This window comes from Mobula hypostoma, chromosome 12 (genome assembly GCF_963921235.1).
Source record: "Mobula hypostoma chromosome 12, sMobHyp1.1, whole genome shotgun sequence".
Lineage (NCBI taxonomy): Eukaryota > Metazoa > Chordata > Chondrichthyes > Myliobatiformes > Myliobatidae > Mobula > Mobula hypostoma.
Genome location: NC_086108.1, coordinates 46,654,702 through 46,675,662, shown reverse-complemented (window position 1 = coordinate 46,675,662; position 20,961 = coordinate 46,654,702). Strand labels below are relative to the sequence as shown.

Genomic DNA, 20,961 nt, shown 5'->3' with positions numbered 1-20,961 from the left:
AAGAGAAGTTGAAACCGATGTGTCAATGGAAACCGCAGGCAGAGACACAATTGTGTTGTAGTCAGGAAACGAACGTGAGCAAGAATAAAATTGTAACATCTAAACAGAAACTGGCGTGGCTGAATACATTGTGACTATTGTGGCAGGGCCGCACACACACCAGACCAATGCAGATTTAAAGCAGAAAATGCAACAAAGTAGGACACAAACAAAGAGCATGTTGGGCAGACAAAAATAAATGGACTGCACAGGGAGAGAAAAAGCTAAAAAGTCAAGTTTCAGTTTCAAAAAGAGCACTAATCTGCATGCTGTTGATGAAAATTCTATCTGATGGTAACAGTGTACAGGACACATTTGCTTTAAGATTTACAATAAGAAAACTAACAATAGACAAGCAATATGGCCTATGCCAGAAATGAACGGCAAATTAATTTAAATGGACTTGGATGCTGGCTTGGCTGTTTCAGTCATTCCACAAAATGAGGTTGAACAACATTTTAAAGATACTGAACTGAAGTCTGCAGATATCCAGCTAAGAACTTATACTGAAGGAAAGATAACTCCTGTGGAAATGACATTTGTAACTGTGGAATACAACAAGCAAGAAGCCACTTTGGGCTTGTATGTGGTACAAACAGGAGAACCAGCATTGTGGAGATCTGATTGGCTGAGACAACTACTACTGGTTTGTAAATCTAGTCACCACTTGCTTGCCACATCCCCTACAATAAAGCCAACTGAGAGTGAATTAAAAAAGGTACTGGATGATGCCACAGCAGTATAAAAGGATGGCATTGGGAAAACTGAAACACATCAAGGGTAAAATTGTGTTAAATGAAAATGCCACACCCAAGTTTTACAAAGCCTGTCCAGATCCTTATACCATCCATGATAAAGTAACTAGTGAACTAGATCGCCCTGAGGCTGAGGGAATTCTTTCCAAGGTTGAATGGATCCCATGGGCAAGGCCACTAGTCCCACTAGCTAAGAAGAGTGGGTCAGTCAGGATGTGTGGTGATTTTAAAGTCACTATCAGCCCAGTACTGAAAGTAAATCAATACCCTCTGTTCAGAACAGATGATATCTTTACAAACCTTTCTGAAGGAAAACACTTTAGCAAAGTGGACTTAACTGAGGCCTACTTCCAGATGGAGATGGAAGAAGACTCCAAAGTGGTTCTCACAAAGGGCTTTATCACTATAATAGGTATATTTTTGGAGTAGCATCTGCACCTGCATTCTTGCAGAAAGCATTCTTCTTCGTTTAAGCAACTTGTTACAGGTGATATGTAAAATTAAATGAATTACATATGTCATAATGCTACCATGTGTAGTAAAATAATTTAAAGTAAAAGAACAAGCTAAGTCACACATCTCTTGGACTCCCATCTATTTCTCAGAGTTACAAAACATAACAGAATCCCTAAACATAGTCCAGTGCACAGATTCAAAGCATTTCTGTAAGTGATCTTCTGCCTCCCTTGACCATACCTTCGCGATTCACACTAGGGGGGCAGTGGTCCTCAGTCTCTGCCAATATGCTAGGAGCAGAAGTACAGAGAGCTGATCAGACTTGCCAAAGTGCAGGTATGGGATGGCATGGTAAGCATTCTTGATAGTGGTGTAGCAGTGGTCAAGTGTGTTGGCTCCTCTGGTTCCAAAGGTGACATGTCGGTGATAGATGATCCGAAACTTGTTCAAGCTAATTTGGTTGAAGCCCCCAACAATAACTAAGAAGCCATCAGGTTGTGCTGTCTTGTGGCTGTTGATCACTGTGCTCAGCTCTTGCAGTGCCAGCTTGATGTTTGCCAGGGGTGGAATGTGGAATGTACACTGCTATCATGATGATGGTGGAGAATATTGGACAGAATGTTAAGTGACAAACCCGACATGAATTGAACTGAGCATCAAGTGGAAGGGACACACCTTTAACAGTGTGTTAATACAGGAGTTGGCCTGCTCAGAGATCTAATGACATCACTTCAGCATGAATTAACTAAATAAAATATTTTCATAATACTTTCATAAGAGTGGCAAAAACAGAAGGTCAAGGAAAGGAAAGCACCTGACTTGTCTGACAGCATATTCATTAGGTGATACTCAAATACTCAAATGACAAAATGGTACAATCGTGGCTGACAAGGGAAGTCAAAGCTATTGTTAAGGAAAAGAGAGGCAATACTACAAAGCAAAAATTAGTAGGAAGATAGAGGATTGGAAGCTTTTAAAAACCTAGAGAGCAACTAAAACAATCATTAGGAGGAAAAAGATGAAATATGAAAGCAAGCTAGCAAATAATATCAAAGTAGATAGTAAAAGCTTCTTCAAGTATGTAAAAAATAAAAGAGAGATGAGAGTGGGTATAGGACTGTTAGAAAATGAGGCTGGAGAAATCATAGCGGGGACAAGGAGATGGCAGATGAACTAAATGAATACTTTGCATCATTCTTCACTGTGGAAGACATTGGTAGTGTGGCAGATGTTGAAGGGTGTGAGAGAAGAAAAGTGAGTGCAGTTACTATTAAAAGGGACAAGGTGCTCAAAAAGCTGAAATAAAGACCTAGGCCAGATGAACTGCACCCTAGGGCTCTGAAGAGGTAGTAGTAGAGATTGTGACAGCATTAGTAATGATCTTTCAATAATCATTGGACTCTGGCATTACTGTAACTGTTACTTCACTCTCCAAGAAAGGAGGAAGGCAGCAGAAAGGAAATTATAGACTAGTTAGCCTGACCTTAGTGGTTGGAAAGATGTTGGAGTCAATTGTTAAGGGTGAGGTTATGGAGTACTTGGTGACACAGGACAAAATAGGACAAAGTCAGCATGGTTTCTTTAAGGGAAAATTTTGTCTGATGAACCTGTTCGAATTCTTTGAGGTGATTACAAGTAGGATAGATAAAGGGATGTTGTATATTTGGACTTCTAGAAGGCCTTTGACAAGAAGCCACACATAAGGCTGCTTACCAAGTTAAGAGCCCAGGGTATTGCAGACAAGTTACTGGCATGGTTAGAGCATTGGCTATGGTAAGAGGCAGTGTATGGGAATGAAAGGATCCTTTTCTGGTTGGCTGCCAGTGACTTGTGGTGTTCCATAGGGGTCAGTGTTGGGACCCCTTCTTTTTATGCTGTATATCAATGATTTAGATGATGAAATAGATGGCTTTGTTGCCAAGTTTTGCAGATCATATGATGATTAGTGGAGGGGCAGGTAGTGTTGAGGAAACAGGTAGGTGGCAGAAGGACTTAGATAGATTTGGAGAATGGGCAAGAAAGTGGCAAATAAAATACAGTGCTGGAAAATGCATTGTCATGCATTTTGCTAGTGGAAGTAAATGTGCAGATTATTTTCTAAACAGGGAGAAAATCCAAAAATCTAAGCTGCAAAGGGACTTTGGAGTCCCTGTGCAGAACACTGCCAAAGAAACTGGTGAGGCCTCACCTTGAGTATTGTGAACAGTTTTGGGCTCGTCATCTAAGAAAAGATGTGCTGTCGTTGGAGGGGGATCAGAGGAGGTTCACAAAGTTGATTCTGGAAATACAAGGGTTATCATATGAGGAAAGTTTGATGGCTCTGGGTCTACGCTCACTGGAATTTAGAAGGATGAGGGGGAATCTCATTGAAACCTTTCGAATGTTGAAAGACCTAGACAGAGTAGATGTTGAAAGGATGTTTCCTGCAGTGGGGGAGTCTAGGACAAGAGGGCATAGCCTATGGATAGAGGGGTGTCCATTTAAAACAGATATGGAGACATTTCTTTAGCCAGAAGGTGGTGAATTTGTGCAATTTGTTACCACAGGCAGCTGTGGAGACCAGGTCACTGGGTGTATATAAGGCAGAGATTGATAGGTTCTTGACTGGACACGGCATCAAAGTTACAGGGAGAAGGATGTGGAGTGAGGCTGAGGAGGAGACAAAAGGATTCAGCCATGATTGAATGGCGGAGCATACTCAATGGGCCAAATGCCTAATTCTGCTCCTACATCTGGCCGTTTAATTAGCATTTATAATAAATGTAGTTAGATACTTAATGCAGAATTGGGCAATCTTCATTCGAGGGAGATTAAGAAGCTAGTGAGAAAATCTTTACAGAAGCCAAATCTGGTGGTTGGGGAGGAGCATCAATAAACTTGTTTGGAGATTTTCAGCAGAGATGAGGAGGAAATAAGTGTAATATGACATAGGATTCACATGTCATACAGTCCATGGGTGATGGTGAGCTGCCTGTGCTCACTGCTGACTGCTGACAATGTTCATACTACCTTGTGCAATGGCCCAGCAGAAGCCTGTGTGGGAGGACACCGGGATGTTCATACGAGTAAGATCCTGGCATTGATATGACTTGCTGTTGTATGGGTATCATGTGAAGGTGAGAGCTTGAGGGAAGAGGAGGGCAGGACAAACCCACCCCAAACAAATCTACTTTCACATAACAGTAACTGCCAAAGCTGACTCACCTCATGACGTCAAAATGCTTCACACATTTATAAATAATAAGAAAGCATTGAAACTATTGAATGTTAAAAAAAAATAAAAGCACATACACATCTCTTAAAGACACTCAAAACAATTAAAAAACAAAATCAAATATAAAAATTCACAGCTCCTTCCTTGCACTGAAGTGAATAGGGAAACATTCCCTGAGCCAAGTTCAGCTGCTGCTGAATTATGTGGATTGCCCACAGAAATTGTTCCATAACTCGGTTCACACTTTACTCCAATGCTGACTGCCGATCACCCCTGCAAGACTCGGGAATTTGTGTTGATAGCCAGAGGTTGTTCATAATTGTTCGGGGACACAACGGCAGATAAATGTCAAAATTACCCTACCAAATCTGGACCATGCAATTTGAAGTACAGTTCATAACTTGATGATAATCGTAAGGCAACATCATAACTGATGAGAAGTGGAAATATTGCTGTTAGAATATGTATATGTGAAGCTTGATCCATTGATCTTGGGTCACTCCTTGGATTACAATGGGACAGGATGAGAAGCAAGCAAGAGTATTTCCTTAAGGTGGAACACAAAAATTGCAATGGTTTTGGTTGAAGTGTTTGACTGTATTAAACACAGGAGAGAGTTTCTGTCAGGAAAACATGGAGGATATGCAACAGTTTAAAACAGTACTGTAAGCAGTTCAAGCAATCTTTAAAAATTTGCATTTTGATGTGGATAAAGATAAAAACATTTGAAAAGAAAGATGGTGCAATATCTGAAAAAGACAGAGGAAGGAAGTCTTCCAATATAGCAGAAGAAAAATTGGGTTAATTCCCAAACCGGACATGCAGCACTTTCAATTTTATTTACCTTGATTTCATCACCAATGCTCTTTCTTTCCTGAAGAATTTCATTGAATTTCCGATGTGCTAAGCTTCGTTTAATAAAAGTCTGAACTAGCAATGATAATGAGTCAGGGGAATTGGCGACACTTGTTAACGAGAGGGAGGCATTTTCCACCCGATAATAGCAGAACGCATTCACTTCAGCAGCCACCATGTCCTTGGATATCACCTGTAAAATAAATGCCAGCATCTTTCTGTGATTGGTGTTTTACAGGGCAATCCACTGAACATCAGCTGAACCCTAATGAGAACCAGTTAAATCTTGATCAGTGCAATAGTACTATATTTAGAGACTGCTCTTAATTATCATGAAATTCATTCATATAATCAATATAAAATATTGGGAATCTTGCAAGTTTGATCCTACTTTGATTCCAGGAGATTCCAGTTTTATTCGTAGTTATTCTTTCAATGTAAGTGAAATATCATTTGTGCTCCTGCTAATGCCCTATAAAAACAAATAAGACAGAATTTGTTGAATTGCACTCCTGTTCCAATGATAGCACTGCAGCTTATGACAATTGTTCGAATGTAATTTACTTGATAACAGAAGCATTTCTAGTGTCATGGAGTCTCAAAATTATACAGCACCGAAATAGGCCCTAGAGTCCACTTATGGGAAGAAGCAGCTAGTATATTCAAGGATTATTGTGTAGGAACCATTTAATAAAAATGAAGACCAAAATGTATCAAAATGTAACCTGTAAATTCAGATCAATCTTCAGATTATAAAGACAGCTACAAAAAACAACAGCAAAGAGAGTAGATTATCTAATTGTTCACAGTGTGAAGGTGATTCAGGGGTATGTTTTGAAAACTGACTTAACTATAAGACACTCTCATACAGACAAAAGAGTCATGTTAATTGAACTGTCTCAAACGAGGCATCAGATGCCTTGAGCCAAGATATTTTACATGGTTGTGACTCAGATCACAAAAGACTGTCTATTTAACGTGGTCATTTAACATTGTCACGGTCATACTTGTCAATTGATAATTATTTATGGATAGCTCATTTTTTCCAACAAATTTTAGACCATTCATGTGGATTACCTTGTCTCAACAAAGATATTTAAATATTCTAAGATAGTCTTGGCAGCTAAGATGTATCTATTCTTCCATTTATAATTTTATGGAGCCATCTGTCCACAGATAAAATATTGAAGTTATTTATGCAGTTGTAACTATTGAAATAGTATTGAATTACCTGCTGTTATCTTTATTTGTAATAAAGGAGTCTGCAAAGGACTTGGACAGAGTAAGAGAATGGACAAGCATGTGGCAGATGGAATACAACATAGTGAGGTGTACAGCAATGCACTTTGGTAAAAGGAATAAAGCTGTAGATCATTTTCTAAACGGGGAAGGAATTCAGAAATCCTGAGGTGCAAAGGACTTGGAAGTTCTAGTGGATGATTCCCTAAAGGTTAGTTTTCAGGCTGAGTCAGTTGTAAGAAGGGCAGATGTTCCGGTATAAGGTGGTGCTACCGAAGGTGTGCGACGCTTACTGGTAAATCATAAAGCAAGAGAACCGATTGTAAACATTGCTTATAACATCTTTCATGAGGCTGGGGCATTGCGAGGTGGAATGTGTTCGAGCCAGGGTAGCAGACGGAATTTTATCGCTGCTGGAGATGCAGTGAGTGATTTGGAGAGGAGTCGATGTGGAGAAGTTTTGATACCCGTCCACCTAACCCGGGTGCGAGGCTGGATCACTCCAAGTGCCGGCCTGATTTGGTGAGATCAAGAATGACTTTGGGTGGGGTGGCCCAGGCATATAGGGGTACCGGGATCACAGTCCCAGAGTGTGGCACTGCTCAGTGCTTGGACAATTTAAACGCTGGCAACGATAGACTGGAAGTCTAAGTGTCGGGTACAGAAGCGAGGGTCGGGCTGATTCTGCTCACTCCCCCTTTCATTCCTGTCTCTGTGGTGCAGAGGCTGTGAACTGAGCCGGCTGCTGTGTGTTTTTGACCCGCTGGTGTGAAGAAATGGGACCGAGGCTTGGTTTGGGCCTACTCCAGCTGCTCTGGGAGTGGATCCGGAAATCAGTCTGGTCTGGGATCCTGCTGGCTTGCTTCTATTGTTTGCACAATGTGTTTTTCTCCCTCTTTCTCTGCACAGTGGGTTTTGGTCTTTTTTAAAAATTGGGTTATTCGAGTTTCTTGCTTTGTGGCTGCCTATAAGCAGACAAATTTCTTTGATAAAAGATTTATTGTCTTTGATAATAAATGTGCTTTGAAACATTTGAAATGCGATGTCAGTTAGTATTAATTTGAGAAGACTAGGATATAAACATAAGGACGTAATGCTATGGTCTTATAAGGCATTACATATGAGGAACATTTGATGGCTCTGGGCCTGTACTCACTGGTGTTTAGAAGAATGAGGGCAAGGATTTATTTTAAAACCAACCAAATTTTGAAAGACCTAGACAGAATGAACATGGAGAGGATGATTCCAGTAGTGGAAGAGTCTAGAACAAAACAGAGGGATGTCTCTTTAGAACAGAGATGAGGAAAAATTTCTTTAGCCAGAAGGTGGTGAATCTGTGGAAATCACTGTCATAGATGGCTGTGGAAGCCAAGACATTGCATATATCTAAAGCAGAGAATGAAAGATTCTTGATTAACAAAGGTGTCAAAGATTACGGGAAGAAGGCAGGAGAATGGAGTTGAGGGAAAAAATAAATTAGCCATGATCAAATGGCGGAGCAGACTCGATGGGCTGAATGGCCTAATTCTGCTCCTATACCTTATTGTCTTATGGTCTAAAACTTGATGTACTTTGAGTTTGGAGAGATTCTACTGAGAGGTTCTCACACCCGATCTTTCTTGTATGTCTACTTGTTCTGAATTAAAGCCTGTTACGCCCATGGCTGCAATCTCTGTGGGGCTCATTTAGTCACAACACTCATCATGTTCATGTTGATCCTCAGGTGCCAATCAAAGTTATCTCATCTATGAGCACTTGGTCTACAGCCTTCTACGTGCTGGAAATTCAAGTACTCATCCTGATAATTCTCAAGTGTGCTGTCTGCACCACTGACTTGGGCAGTGCCTCCTAGTTTCCAGCCACTCTCTGGGTGAGTACCTTCTTCCTCAGATCTCCCCTAAACCCTTACTCCACCCCTGTATCCTCTAGTTTTAGTTCTGTGATAGGGAATATTTTACTTTTCTCTACTCCATGTCTCTTATAGTCTGATATCCCTCATTCTGGTGCCCAGTCAGCCTCCTGCATTCCAAGAAAACAACCCCAGCCTCTCCAGTTTCTCAAAACTCAAATACTCAAGCTCAGGTAACATCTCTGCAACCTCTCTAGTTAAATCACGTTTTTTTTCTCTATTGTTTGGATACCAGAAGTATTCTCCCTCTGTGGTGATGAATATTTTATAAAGTTGTACCATTTAAAAACCAACAACAATAGGAAAGAAAAGATGAAATATGAAGATAACCTAATATAAAATAATATAAATGAAGATGCCAAAAGTTTTTCTGGTAAATAAAGAGTAAAAGAGAGGCAAAACTGGATATTGGGCCACTGGGAAATGATGCTCAAGGATGGTGATGGGGGACAAAGAAACAGAGGATTAACTTAACAAGTATTTTGCATCATTCTTCGCTGTGAAAGACATTAGCAGTGTGCCAGAAATTCATTAGGGGTCAAAGTAAGTGTACATAGTCGCTATTACTAAGGAAAAAGCCTGAAGGTAACCTGGAGCAGATGGACCATACCACAGGGTTTTGAAAGAGGTAGCTGAAGAGATTGTGGAGATATTAATAGTGATCTTTCAAGATTCTGGAACGGTTACAGAGGAATGGAAAATTGTAAATTCACTCCACTCTTTAAGAATGGAGGGAGGCAAAAGCAAGGAAACTATAGGTCAGTTAGCCTGACTTCAGTGGTTGGCAAGATGTTGGAATCCACTATTAAGGATGAGGTTTTGAGCTTCCTGGAGGCACATACTAAAATAAGCCAAAGTCAGCATGGTTTCCTCAAGGAAAAATCTTGCTTGACATATCTGTTGAAATTCTTTGAGGAAATAACAAGGAGGAAAGGCAAAAGAGACTCAGTGGATATTGTGTATTTGGATTTTCAAAAGGCATTTGGCAAGGTGCCACACATGAGGTTGCTAAACAAGGTAAAATCCCATGGTATAATAGGGAAGATACTAGCATGGATAGGGAGAGGATTGACTGACTGGCAGGAGGTAAAGAGTGGGGAAAAAACAGGGTTCTTTCTGGTTGGCTGCTGGTGACTAGTGGTGTTCCTCAGGGGTCAGTGTTGGGGCCACTTCTTTTCATGTTATAGGTTAATGATTTGGATGATGGAATTGATGGCTTTGTAGCCAAGTTTGAGCCTGATATGAAGATAGATAGAGAGGCAGTTGATGTTGAGGAAGCAGCAAGTGTACAGAAAGACAGACAGTTTAGCAGAATGGGCAAATAAGTGGCAAATTGAATATAGTGTAGGGAAGTGTATGGTCATGCACTTTGGTAGAAGGAATGAAGGTGTAGACTAATTTCTAAACAGGGAGAAAATTCAGAAATCAGAGGTACAAAGGCACTTGGAGTCCTCGTGCAGGATTCTAAAAGTTAACTTGCATATTGAGTTGGTGTTAAGGAAGGCAAATGTAATGTTAGTATTAATTTTGAGAGGACTAGAATATAAAAGCAAGGATGTAATGCTTGTATAAGGCATTGGTCAGTTCACACTTGGAGTATTGTGAACAGTTTTAGCTCCTTGTCTGAGAAAGAATATGCTGGCATTGGAGAGAGTCCAGATGAAGTTCATAAGAATGTTCCTAGGAATGAAAATGTTAACATATGAGGAGTGTTTCATGGCTCTGGACCTGTACTCACTGGAGTTTAGAAGAATGGGGGCGAGGTGGATCTAAGTGAAACCTATTGAATATTGAAAGGCTGAGACAGAGTGGATGTGGTGAGGATCTTTCCTATAGTGGGGGAGTCTAGGACCAAAGGGCACAGCCTCAGAATAGGGGGACATCCCTTTAGAACAGAGATGAGAAGGAATTTCTTAGGTGGTGAATCTGTGGAAGTCATTGTCACAGACAGCTGTGGAGGACAAGTCATTGGGTATATTTAAAGTGGAGGTTGATAGGTTGTTGGTGAGTCAGGGTTTTTAAAGGTTATGGGGAGAAGGCAGGAGAACGGGGTTGAGCAGGACAATAAATCAGCATGATAGATGGCCAGAGCAGACTCAATGGGCTGAATAGCTTAATTATGCTTCTGTATCTTATGGTCTTATGATCTCTTTAACACAAAAGATTCTGCAGATGCTAGAAATCTTGAGAAACATACACATAATGCTGGAAGAACTCAACAAGTCAGGCAGCATCTATGGAGTGGAATATGTTGATATTTCAGACTGAGACCTTCATGAGAGTTCAAAGGAGTCCCACTGTTCCTCAGTACTCCCTACAGCGCCTACCACCTACCATTCATTGTGTATGTTCTTCTTTTGGTATTCCTCCCAAGCTTGGCAGGGTTAAGGATCAAATGTCCACTCTACTATACTCTTTGACCCTTTGAAGAATTTTTACATTTAGAAAATGTAATAGCCTTTGGAAATCAGCAACTTACACATTTCCTTTCATTTAATGTTCCTTCTTTCACCAGCTGCACTGACACATTGTTCCGGATATTGCTAACATTTCAATAGAAGTAAGTGGCTTGGTTTCATGCCACCCTTTGGGCTTTTGACAATTCATCATATCTTTGACAACTTGTTGACTTTGGCACACTTACTTCATGAAATGGAATCCCCAATGTTTTAATACGCATATCCACTTTGTGATAAGTGTCCAGACAAGGCACAAGAAAGAAGAGACCTATAATTAAACCAATGAATATAATAAACTTTAACCACACTTTGTGCATCAGCACTTTGTGCAAACCCAGAGGAATATTACAAAACATCCTAGAATAAATGTACTGATCCACTTCCTGATAAGGTGGTATCTTAAAAAACACACATACTGAAAACATATCTGTAACAAGGCTATAGTAAGTATTCAGTCTATGCTTTTGTTAAGGTCACAGCTGGAAACTGCACCTACAATTTAGGAAGTTAACCTGGAATATTAGTCATTGATAAACTTAAAAAGAACATTATAGTTTTCTTTTAAGTTTCATGCTCACTTCCCCGAATTCAGGGATGGTCATATCTATTGTGAATTGTCCCATTACACCATTTCTAAACTAGGAGTCATATTATTTGAAACAAATCCATACTACAATTGCATTTGTTTAAAATAACATCACTTGCAATCTTCTCTGCCCATTCAAACCCTCAGTAACCTATAGCCCAAGTTACCAGCAAAAAACATACTGGCAGACTCTAAAACTTAGCAAGTTGCAAAGCTCTGTATGATATTGCCACTTCCTAATGATTCTAAGTTTTACACACTTCACGAGTTCCAGTTCAGTTCAATTCAATTGAATTACAGTGTGAGAAATTGATGTTCAGCAGAAATGATTAAATATTTGCTTTTGTTAAGCATCTTTGGGAATTATTGCCTTAGCACAGAGTGATATTTGAAGTTTTGAAAACAGGTAATATTGGCAAAATCTTCATTTCCATATTATTTAGAAACTAATATGCTTAATATGATTGGCAAGTATGAGTGACATTAATGCGCGACCATCCTAACTCCTCATTTTCGAGTATGACCACCTACCTGGCCCTTTGGCTCTCCCTGGCAGTAGTCGTCCCAGTCTGAATGTCACAGCACGTTCATGCTCCTGTACTATCTGCACCATGAAGGACAGCGTGTCAGTTACAAAAAGAAAACTAGTTGCTTACACAGGATTCAGCCACTTTCTGTTCAACAAATTGCTATCTTTGCACAATATTCACAATCTTTTAGATACCAATTCTCCTTTGCTCCATTTCTGCTTTTATCTCAGTTTTCTTTTTCCCTAACACAAACACTTGTTTCATGTTTTGCATTTCGTGGAGCAGAGAAATTACTCAATGCACCTAAATGATGAGCATTGTCTAGATTTAGACAAGCAACCTATTAGTTGAGTCAATGTCTAAAATCTAACTTCTTCTAATACCTATGGTGGGTAAGTCCACAGGACCTGACAAGGTGTCCCCTCCAATCTTATGAGAGGCTAGTGCAGAAATTGCAGGAGCCCTGGCAGAGCTAGTTAAAATTTCCTTAGCTACGGGTGAGGTACCAAGGGATTGGAGCTTAGCTGATGTTGTTCTGTTGTGCAAGAAAGACTCTAAGAATAACCTGGGGAATTATAGGCTGGTGAACCTGACACCCATAGTGGGTAAATTATTGGAAGGTATTCTAAAGAACCGGATATAAAGATATTTGGATAGCTGGGGCCTGATTAGGTATAGTCAACAGGGCATTGCGTGTGGTAGGTCACGTTTAACCAATCTTATAGATTTTTGAGGAGGTTACCAGGAAAGGCAGTGGATGTAGTCTACATGGCTTGTAGCAAGGCCTTTGGCACGATTCCGCATGGAAGAATGGTCAGGAAGGTTCAGTCCATTAGCATTCAGAACGAGGTAGTAAATAGGATTTGAAATTGGCTTCACGAGAGAAGCTGGAGAGTGGCAGTAGATGGTTGCCTCTCTGACTGGAGACCTGAGATGAGCGGTATACTACAGGGACTGGTGCTTGGTCTATTGCTGTTTGTCATCTGTATAAACAATCCGGATGATAATGTGATGAACTGAATCAGCAAATTTGTTGATGACACCAAGATTGGAGGTCTAGTGGACAGCAAGGAAGGCTAGCAAAGCTTGCAGTGGGATCTGGACCAGATGGAAAATAGCCTGAAAAATGGCAGGTGGAATTTAATGCAGACAAGTGTGAGGTGTTGCACTTTGGGAGGATAAACCAGAGTTAGACTTACACCAGTGAACGGTGGGGCACCGAGGAGTGTGGTAGAACAGAGGGATCTGGGAAAACAGATCCATAATTTCTTGACAGTGGTGTCACAGGTAGATATGGCCATAGATAAAGGTTTTGGCATATTGGCCTTCATAAATCAAAGAACTGAATGCAGAAGCTTGGATGTTATGTCACTAAATTTGGAGTATTGTGTGCATTTCTGGTCACCTACCTACAGGAATTAGAATAAAAAAGCACAGAGAAAATGTATAAGGATTTTCTCGGGACTTAAGGATAATGAAAGACTGAATGGATTTGGACTTTATTCTTTAGAGTGTAGGAGAATCAGGGGAGATTTGATGGAGGTATGCAAAAGTATGAGGGATATAGATTGAGTAAATGCAAGCAGGCTATTTCCACTGGTGTTGAATGAGACTGGAATTAGAGGCCATGAGTTAAGGATGAAAAGGGCAATATTTAAGGGGACCTTCTTCACTCAGAGGTTGGAATGATCTGTCAGCAGAAGCGGTGGATGTGGATTTGATTGCAACATTGAAGAGAAGTTTGGATTAGTGCATGGATAGAAGTGGTCCAGATGTGGGTTGATTTCACTAGGCAGAGTAATAGTTCGGCATGGACTAGATGGGCTGAAGGGCCTGTTTCTGTGCTGTGGTGCTCTATGATTCCAAATAAGAACTTTACACCCATTGAAACAATTCTCCAAAAATCCTGTTTGATAGCTTGTGAATGCCATATGCTCACCTTAATACAGAACCAGACAGAGACTGGGAAGAGGAGAAGAATTAGCAGCAAACAGAAGAATGTGAGAATACACTCACAGATCCCTGGACTTCCATTCTTCATACCTGATTGGAAACCAACACACCAGTATGTCAGATCCATATAAAGCATTAGTCAAATCCTATCTGCCATGTGTACAAGCTGGGCTGAAGGGCCTGTTTTTCATGCAGCACAGCTCTGTAACTCTGTTATTAATTTGTCCCTGTCGCTGTGATGAAACTGGGCACTAATTTTGTGCTATTGTGCTATCAGCTACTCACGCGATTGAAACTTGCAACCAGCATAAACTGTAATGTTTATTGGTCTATTGCTTCTGTTGGATGCATGTACTTTCAGTAGTTGGAACAAAAGAAAACAGCTTACACAACATAAAGCAAGTCTTTACATTTATAGAGGAACAGTATTATCTTGCATCAGATGTGAGAAGGCACTCTGGAAGATATTTTGACCTAGGAGACATTCAAGGATGGTAGAAGATGAGGAAGAATGGGTTGTTTAGCTTTCTGCTGTAGCACTGGACACCTTATGCAGCAGGCAGTGAGCAGAAAAGACGTTCTGTCCGCCAGGGTTATCCACAAGGAGCAGTGCAGCAAACCTTCCCTCAGTCCTTGGGATAGCTCTGGGGCCCAAGGATCCAGGAGCATTGAGACAAGAAACAGGCCTCACAAACATCAAAGTTCAAAGGAAATTTATCATCAAAGTACAAATACATACATCACCATATATAATCCTAGACGGATATGCTCAATAAACCATAATAGAATAATAGCCATAGTCGAATCAATGAAGGACTGCACCAACTTGTGTGCCAAAGACAAAAACTTTGCAAATACTAAAAGAAATAAATAATAATAAATAAAAGAGCAATAAATATTGAAAACATGAGATGAGGAGTCCTTGTAAGGGGGTCCTTAGGTGGTAATACTCATGACCTACTGACTAGACAATAGGTGGGTGAAGAGGGAACAGCCTTTGTAGTCCGTGTGTCAAGGAATCAGGTCAAACACAGAGAAGAAAGTTTCCTTTTGTTTAACCCACACTCTGTTAGAGGTTCAGTTGTTGTTCAGTCCAAGCATCAAAATGGGGAAGAGAAGTGATCTAAATGACTTTGAATGATTGTTGGTGCCAGACAGGGTGGTTTGTGTATCTCAGAAACTGCTAATCTCCGGAGATTTTCACACACTAGAGTTTACAGAGAATAGTGCCATAAGCAAAAAAACATTCAGTCAGCAGCAGTTCTGTGGGGGGGCAAAAACACAGGTCAGAAGAAAATGGCCAGACTGTTTCAAGCTGACAGGAAGGTGACAGTAACTCGAATAACCACAATTAAGACCATAGACATAGGTCAATCATCCCATCGAGTCTGCTCTGGCATTCTATCATGGCTGAACCCAGATCCTGCTCAACCCCATAAAACTCCCTTCTCGCTATATCCTTTGATGTCCTGACCGATCGGGAAACGATCAACATCTGCCTTAAGTATACCAACGGACATTGGCTTCCACCTCAGTCTGCTGCAGAGCATTCCACAGATTACAGATTCACCACTCTCTGGCTAAAATAAAAATCCTCCTTACCTCTGTTCCAAAAGGTTGTCTGTCAATTTTCAGGCTGTGCCCTCTAGTTCTGGATATCCCCTCCACATGCACCCTATCTAGTTCTTTCAACACTCAGTAGGTTTCAATGAGATCCCCACCCCCAACGTTCTTCTAGATTCTAGTGAATACAGGCCCAAAGCTGCCAAACACTCTTTGTACGCTAACCCCTTCATTTCCAGAATCATCCTTGTGAACCTCCTCTGGACTCTCTCCAATGACAACACATCCTTTCTGAGATATGGGGCCCAAACCTTTTGATAATGCTCCAAGTGCAACCTGACTAGTGTCTCATAAAAGCTCAGCATTATCTTCTTGCTTTTATATTCGCCTTGACAATTAATGCCAACATTGCATTTGCCTTCTTTACCACAGACTCAACCTGTAAACTAACTTACTGGGAGTCTTGCACGAGGACTCCTAGGTGCCTCTGCAACTGATGTTTGAACCTTCTCCCCGTTTAGATGATAGTACACTATTGTTCCTTTTACCAAAATGCATTATCACACATTTCCCAACACTGCATTTCATCTGCCACTCTTTTCCCTTTCTTCCAATTTGTCTAAGTCCTGCTGCAATCGCATTGCTTCCTCAGCACTACCTTGGTCTCCACCTATCTTTGTATCATCCACAAACTTTGCCACAAAGCCATTAATTCCATTATCTAAATCACTGGCAAGCAATGTAAAAAGTAGCTGTCCCAATACTGACCCCTGAGGAACACCACTAGCCACCGGCAACCAACTAGAAAAAGCCCCTTTTATTCCCACTCACTGCCTCCTGCCTGTCAGCCATTCCACTATCCATGCCAGTATCTTTCCTGCAACGCCACAGGATTTTATCTTGTTATGTGATTACAGCATTGCAACAGTGATGTGCAGAAATGCATCTCAAGTACACAACAGGTCAAACCTTGAAGTGGATGGGCTACAGCAGCAGAAGCCCATGAACATGAACTCAGTGGCCAATCTTTTTGTTAAAGGTGCTACCTAATAAAGTGGCTACTGAGTGTATATACTGAGTCTACAAGGGAGTCAGCAACTGGGTGTCCATTGATGATTGACTTTCCTGTTGATGCTCCAAACCCTTTCCACCATAACAAGACACAAGTCAAAATGATGATAGGATACTTTCCACTTGACTGGATGCTCCTATAATACTTAATAAAGTTGACACTATCAACACAAATCACATGACTGGAACCCATCCACCACCTTAAACATTCATTCCCTAGGAATTTATTCCGTAAGACCACAAGAGATCGGAAAAGAATTAGGCCATTTGGCCCATCGGGTCTGCATTATCACTTCATCCTAGCTGATCGTTTTTCCTCTCAGCTCCAATCTCGGCCTTCTATCCATATCCCTTCATGCCCTGACCAATCAAGAATCTATCAACCTCTGCCTTAAATATACTTAAATTCTTGCCCTCCACAGCTGCTTGTGGCAACGAATTCCACAGATTCACCATCCTCTAGCTAAAGAAATTTCTTCTCATCTCCATTCTAAAAGAGCCGATAGGTTTCAATAAGGTCACCCCTCATTCTTCTGAATTCTAGTGAATACAAGCCCAGAGCCATCAAACACTTTTCATATGACAAGCCGTTCCATCCTGGAATCATTTTCGTGAACCTCCTCAGCCATCAACCATCAGTGCACAGTGCCTGCATTGTTTACCATCAATTTGAGTCACAGGGTTACAGAGCACAGAAACAGGCCCTTTGGCCCAACTTTTCAATGCCCATCCGGCTGTCTTTCTGGGCTCGTCTCATTAGTCATCATATGGCCCCTCAACCCTCGAATCCGACCAAGTGTAATTGTATCCACCTCTGGCAGCTCATTCCATAAAGCCGTTACCCTGCAGTTCCCTTTAAATCTCATCCCTCCCACCTTAAACCTACGCTCTCCCCAATCTTGGGAAAAGGGTGAATCAGCTCATCCACTGACACAGTGTGCAGCACAGACATTTCCTCAGAGATGTGTGCCTGCACACGGTGACTCTGGGTATGAGTGGCCTGTAGCCAAGCTGGGAACAAGAGCAGCACTGATGCCAGCTCCTTGAGGTTAATGCTGTGTGTTAATTATGCTGTAGATTCCCAGAGGGCAGCCTCTGGAGTATGCACAACAATGATATTATAGGAAATTATAAATTCCCAGTTCAACCACATTGATGTGGAATTACAGAGAAAATTTATAAGTTATATGGAAAGATTGAATAGGTTAGGATTTTATTCCTTGGAATGTAGAAGTCTGAGGAGAGATTTGATAGAGGTATACAAAATTACAGAGAAAATTTATAAGTTATGTGGAAAGATTGAATTGATTAGGACTTTATTCCTTGGAATGTAGAAGACTGAGGGGACATTTGATAGAGGTATACACAATTATAAAGGGTACAGATAAGGCACAATGCAAGCAGGCTTTTTCCACTGATGTTGGGTGGGACTACAACTAGAGGTCATGGCTTAAGGGTGAAAGGTGAAAAGTTTAAGGGGAACATGAGGGGAAACTTCTTCACTCAGTGTGGTAAACCATATATATATGTTGTAACTGGGTTAACTGTCTGGACACGCCCCTCTGCTGACTGCCCCTGTGGCTCCTCCCACAGAGTCCTGTATAAAGGTGATTTGCCTTGCCCCTCCCCCTCAGTCCAGGGGCAGACACTCACCGTGGAGGTCGTATTGTTGTACAGCGAATAAAAGCCTTTCGGTATTTTACCAAGCCTCAGTCTTTTGGAGTTATTGAAGGTGCTTCAATTTTATTCGCTGTACATTTTAAAACATGGAACATGCACTGCGACCAGACAAATTAGACCTCAATCCGCAAACACCTGAAGCTGGAAACGCTTTCGAACTCTGGCTGGCCTGCTTCGAAGCGTATCTAGAGGAGATTAAAGCGACCGACCCCGTAGCGAAGCGCAGAGTTCTACTCTCCAGGGTCAGTCCACGGGTTTATTCGCTGATCAGAGACCAGCCGAACTACGACGGCGCGATGAACGCACTTAAAAGACAATACCTGTGGCCAATAAACAGCGTCTATGCTTGGCATCGCTTAGCGACACGGCAACAACGGTCCAGGGAATCGAGTGCTGAGTTTGTCCGGGCCCTACAGACACTCGTGCGAGCCTGCAATTGCCAGGAGCTGACGGCGACGCAGCATGCAGAACTCCTAGTGAGAGACGCCTTCGTCACGGGGACCAGGTCAGTGTATGTGCGCCAGTGGCTGCTGGAAAAAGCCAATCTTAACTTAAGTTTGGCGATCGAGCTGGCTGATACGTTGGAGGCTGCTCTGCATAACTCCGAGGCTCTCCAGGCATGCGATCCCCCGATGGCCTCGTGGGCGCCGCAGACCCCGCAACCCGCTGGCGAATCGACCTCGGCTGCCGCCAGTCGTGAGTCCACGAACTGCTACTTCTGCAGACTGGAGAAGCACCCCCGGAAATGTTGCCCGGCCCGACAAGCTAGGTGCTCCAGCTGCAGAAAGAAGGGCCACTTCGCCAAGGTCTGTAAGTCAAAACCGCGAGCGGAATCGAGCAGCGCCGCGTGCGAGACGTGGGGGTCACCATCTTGCCTGTCGCCATCTTCCCTGCACGCCGCCACCACGTGCGAGACATGGGGGCGGCCATCTTGGTCGGCGCCACCTCCCACCACCTACGACCAACGAGTGCTCACGGGGCACCCCACTGCCCCGGACCAAGACAGCAACCCAACCCTGGCTTCCGTGACCCTCGACCAAAGCTCTCCCCACCAGCTCGCAAGGTCAATGATGGACATCCTGGTGGAGGGGCACAGGACAAGCTGCCTGTTTGACACAGGCAGCACGGAGAGTTTTATCCACTCGGACACGGTGCAGCATTTCGGACTCGTGATACGGCCGGTAAGTCAGAGGGTCACCACGGCTTCCGGGTCGCATACAACAGACATCCGGGGGGGTTGTGTAGCGACGCTAGTGGTGCAGGGCACAGAATATCGAGACTTTACGTTACTGGCCATGCCTCAACTGTGTGCCCCTGTGCTATTGGGGCTCGACTTCCAGAACCACCTGAAAAGTGTGACAATGAAGTATGATGGGCCCCTCCCACCAATCACTGTTGTAAATCCCCTGTTTTGTAGAGATACGTCACGTACCCCGCTACTGACCACACACACACACCGACCCACACATCCCACCCAACACCATGCCAACTGCCGCACTACCGACACCACTTGCGGCCTCTCCACCCTCAGGATCCCTCCCCCACCGCTGTTCGCCAACCTGACCCCCGACTGTAAACCTGTGGCAACTAAAAGCAGGAGGTACAGCGCGGGGGACAGACCTTTCATTAAGTCGGAGGTGCAGCGGCTGCTCAGGGAGGGGGTCATTGAGGCAAGCACAAGTCCTTGAAGGGCGCAGGTGGTGGTTGTTTGGAATAGGGAGAAGAATAGGATGGTCGTGGACTATAGCCAGACCATCAATAGGTTCACGCAGCTCGACGCGCACCCTCTACCCCACATCGCGGATATGGTCAATCAGATAGCACAGTACAAGGTGTACTCGACCATAGACCTAAAATCCGCTTACCATCAGCTCCCCATCCGCCGGGAGGACCGCCCTTACACTGCCTTCGAGGCAGACGGCAGGCTTTATCAATTCCTGCGCATCCCCTTCGGTGTCACGAATGGTGTATCTGTCTTCCAGAGGGCAATGGACTGGATGGTGGACGAGTGCCAACTGAAGGCCACGTTCCCATATCTGGATAACATCACCATCTGCGGTCACAACCGGCAGGATCACGACAACAACCTCCAAAAATTTCTCCAAGCGGCCAAAGCTTTCAATCTCACCTATAACAAGGACAAGTGTGTATTCGGGACCACCTGACTTGCTATCCTTGGGTGTGTCGTGGAGAATGGAGTCATTGGCCCTGACCCCAACCGTATGCGCCCCCTGTTGGAACTCCCTCTTCCCAACACCCTCAGAGCCCTCAAAAGGTGCCTGGGCTTCTTTTCATATTACACCCAATGGGTCTCTAACTACGCAGACAAGGCCCGCCCCCTGGTCAAATCCACCACATTCCCCCTCTCAGCTGAGGCCCGCGCGGCCTTCAGCTGCATTAAAGGAGACATTGCCAAAGCAGCAATGCATGCGGTGGATGAGGCCATTCCCTTCCAAGTAGAGAGTGACGCCTCCGACTTTGCGCTGGCTGCTACCCTCAACCAGGCAGGAAGACCAGTGGCGTTCTTCTCCCGTACCCTTCAAGGCCCTGAAATTCGGCACTCTGCGGTAGAGAAAGAGGCCCAGGCCATAGTGGAAGCAATTAGGCACTGGAGGCACTATCTCGCCGGCAAAAGGTTCACCCTGCTAACTG

At 43.0% G+C, this 20,961-nt stretch overlaps 1 protein-coding gene across 2 annotated transcripts in view; it reads right to left on the bottom strand.

Annotated features, from left to right (window-relative positions):
• Positions 1-20,961, bottom strand: part of LOC134354770 (podocin-like) — a 63,333-nt gene that overhangs the window by 20,363 nt on the left and 22,009 nt on the right. For both annotated transcript variants that reach the window (XM_063064001.1, XM_063064000.1), the window contains exons 3-6: positions 13,982-14,085; positions 12,044-12,116; positions 11,112-11,194; positions 5,309-5,512 (exon numbers count right to left, since the gene is read on the bottom strand). In XM_063064001.1, the coding sequence (XP_062920071.1) occupies positions 5,309-5,512; positions 11,112-11,194; positions 12,044-12,116; positions 13,982-14,085 (464 nt within the window). The remainder of the gene's footprint in view (positions 1-5,308; positions 5,513-11,111; positions 11,195-12,043; positions 12,117-13,981; positions 14,086-20,961) is intronic.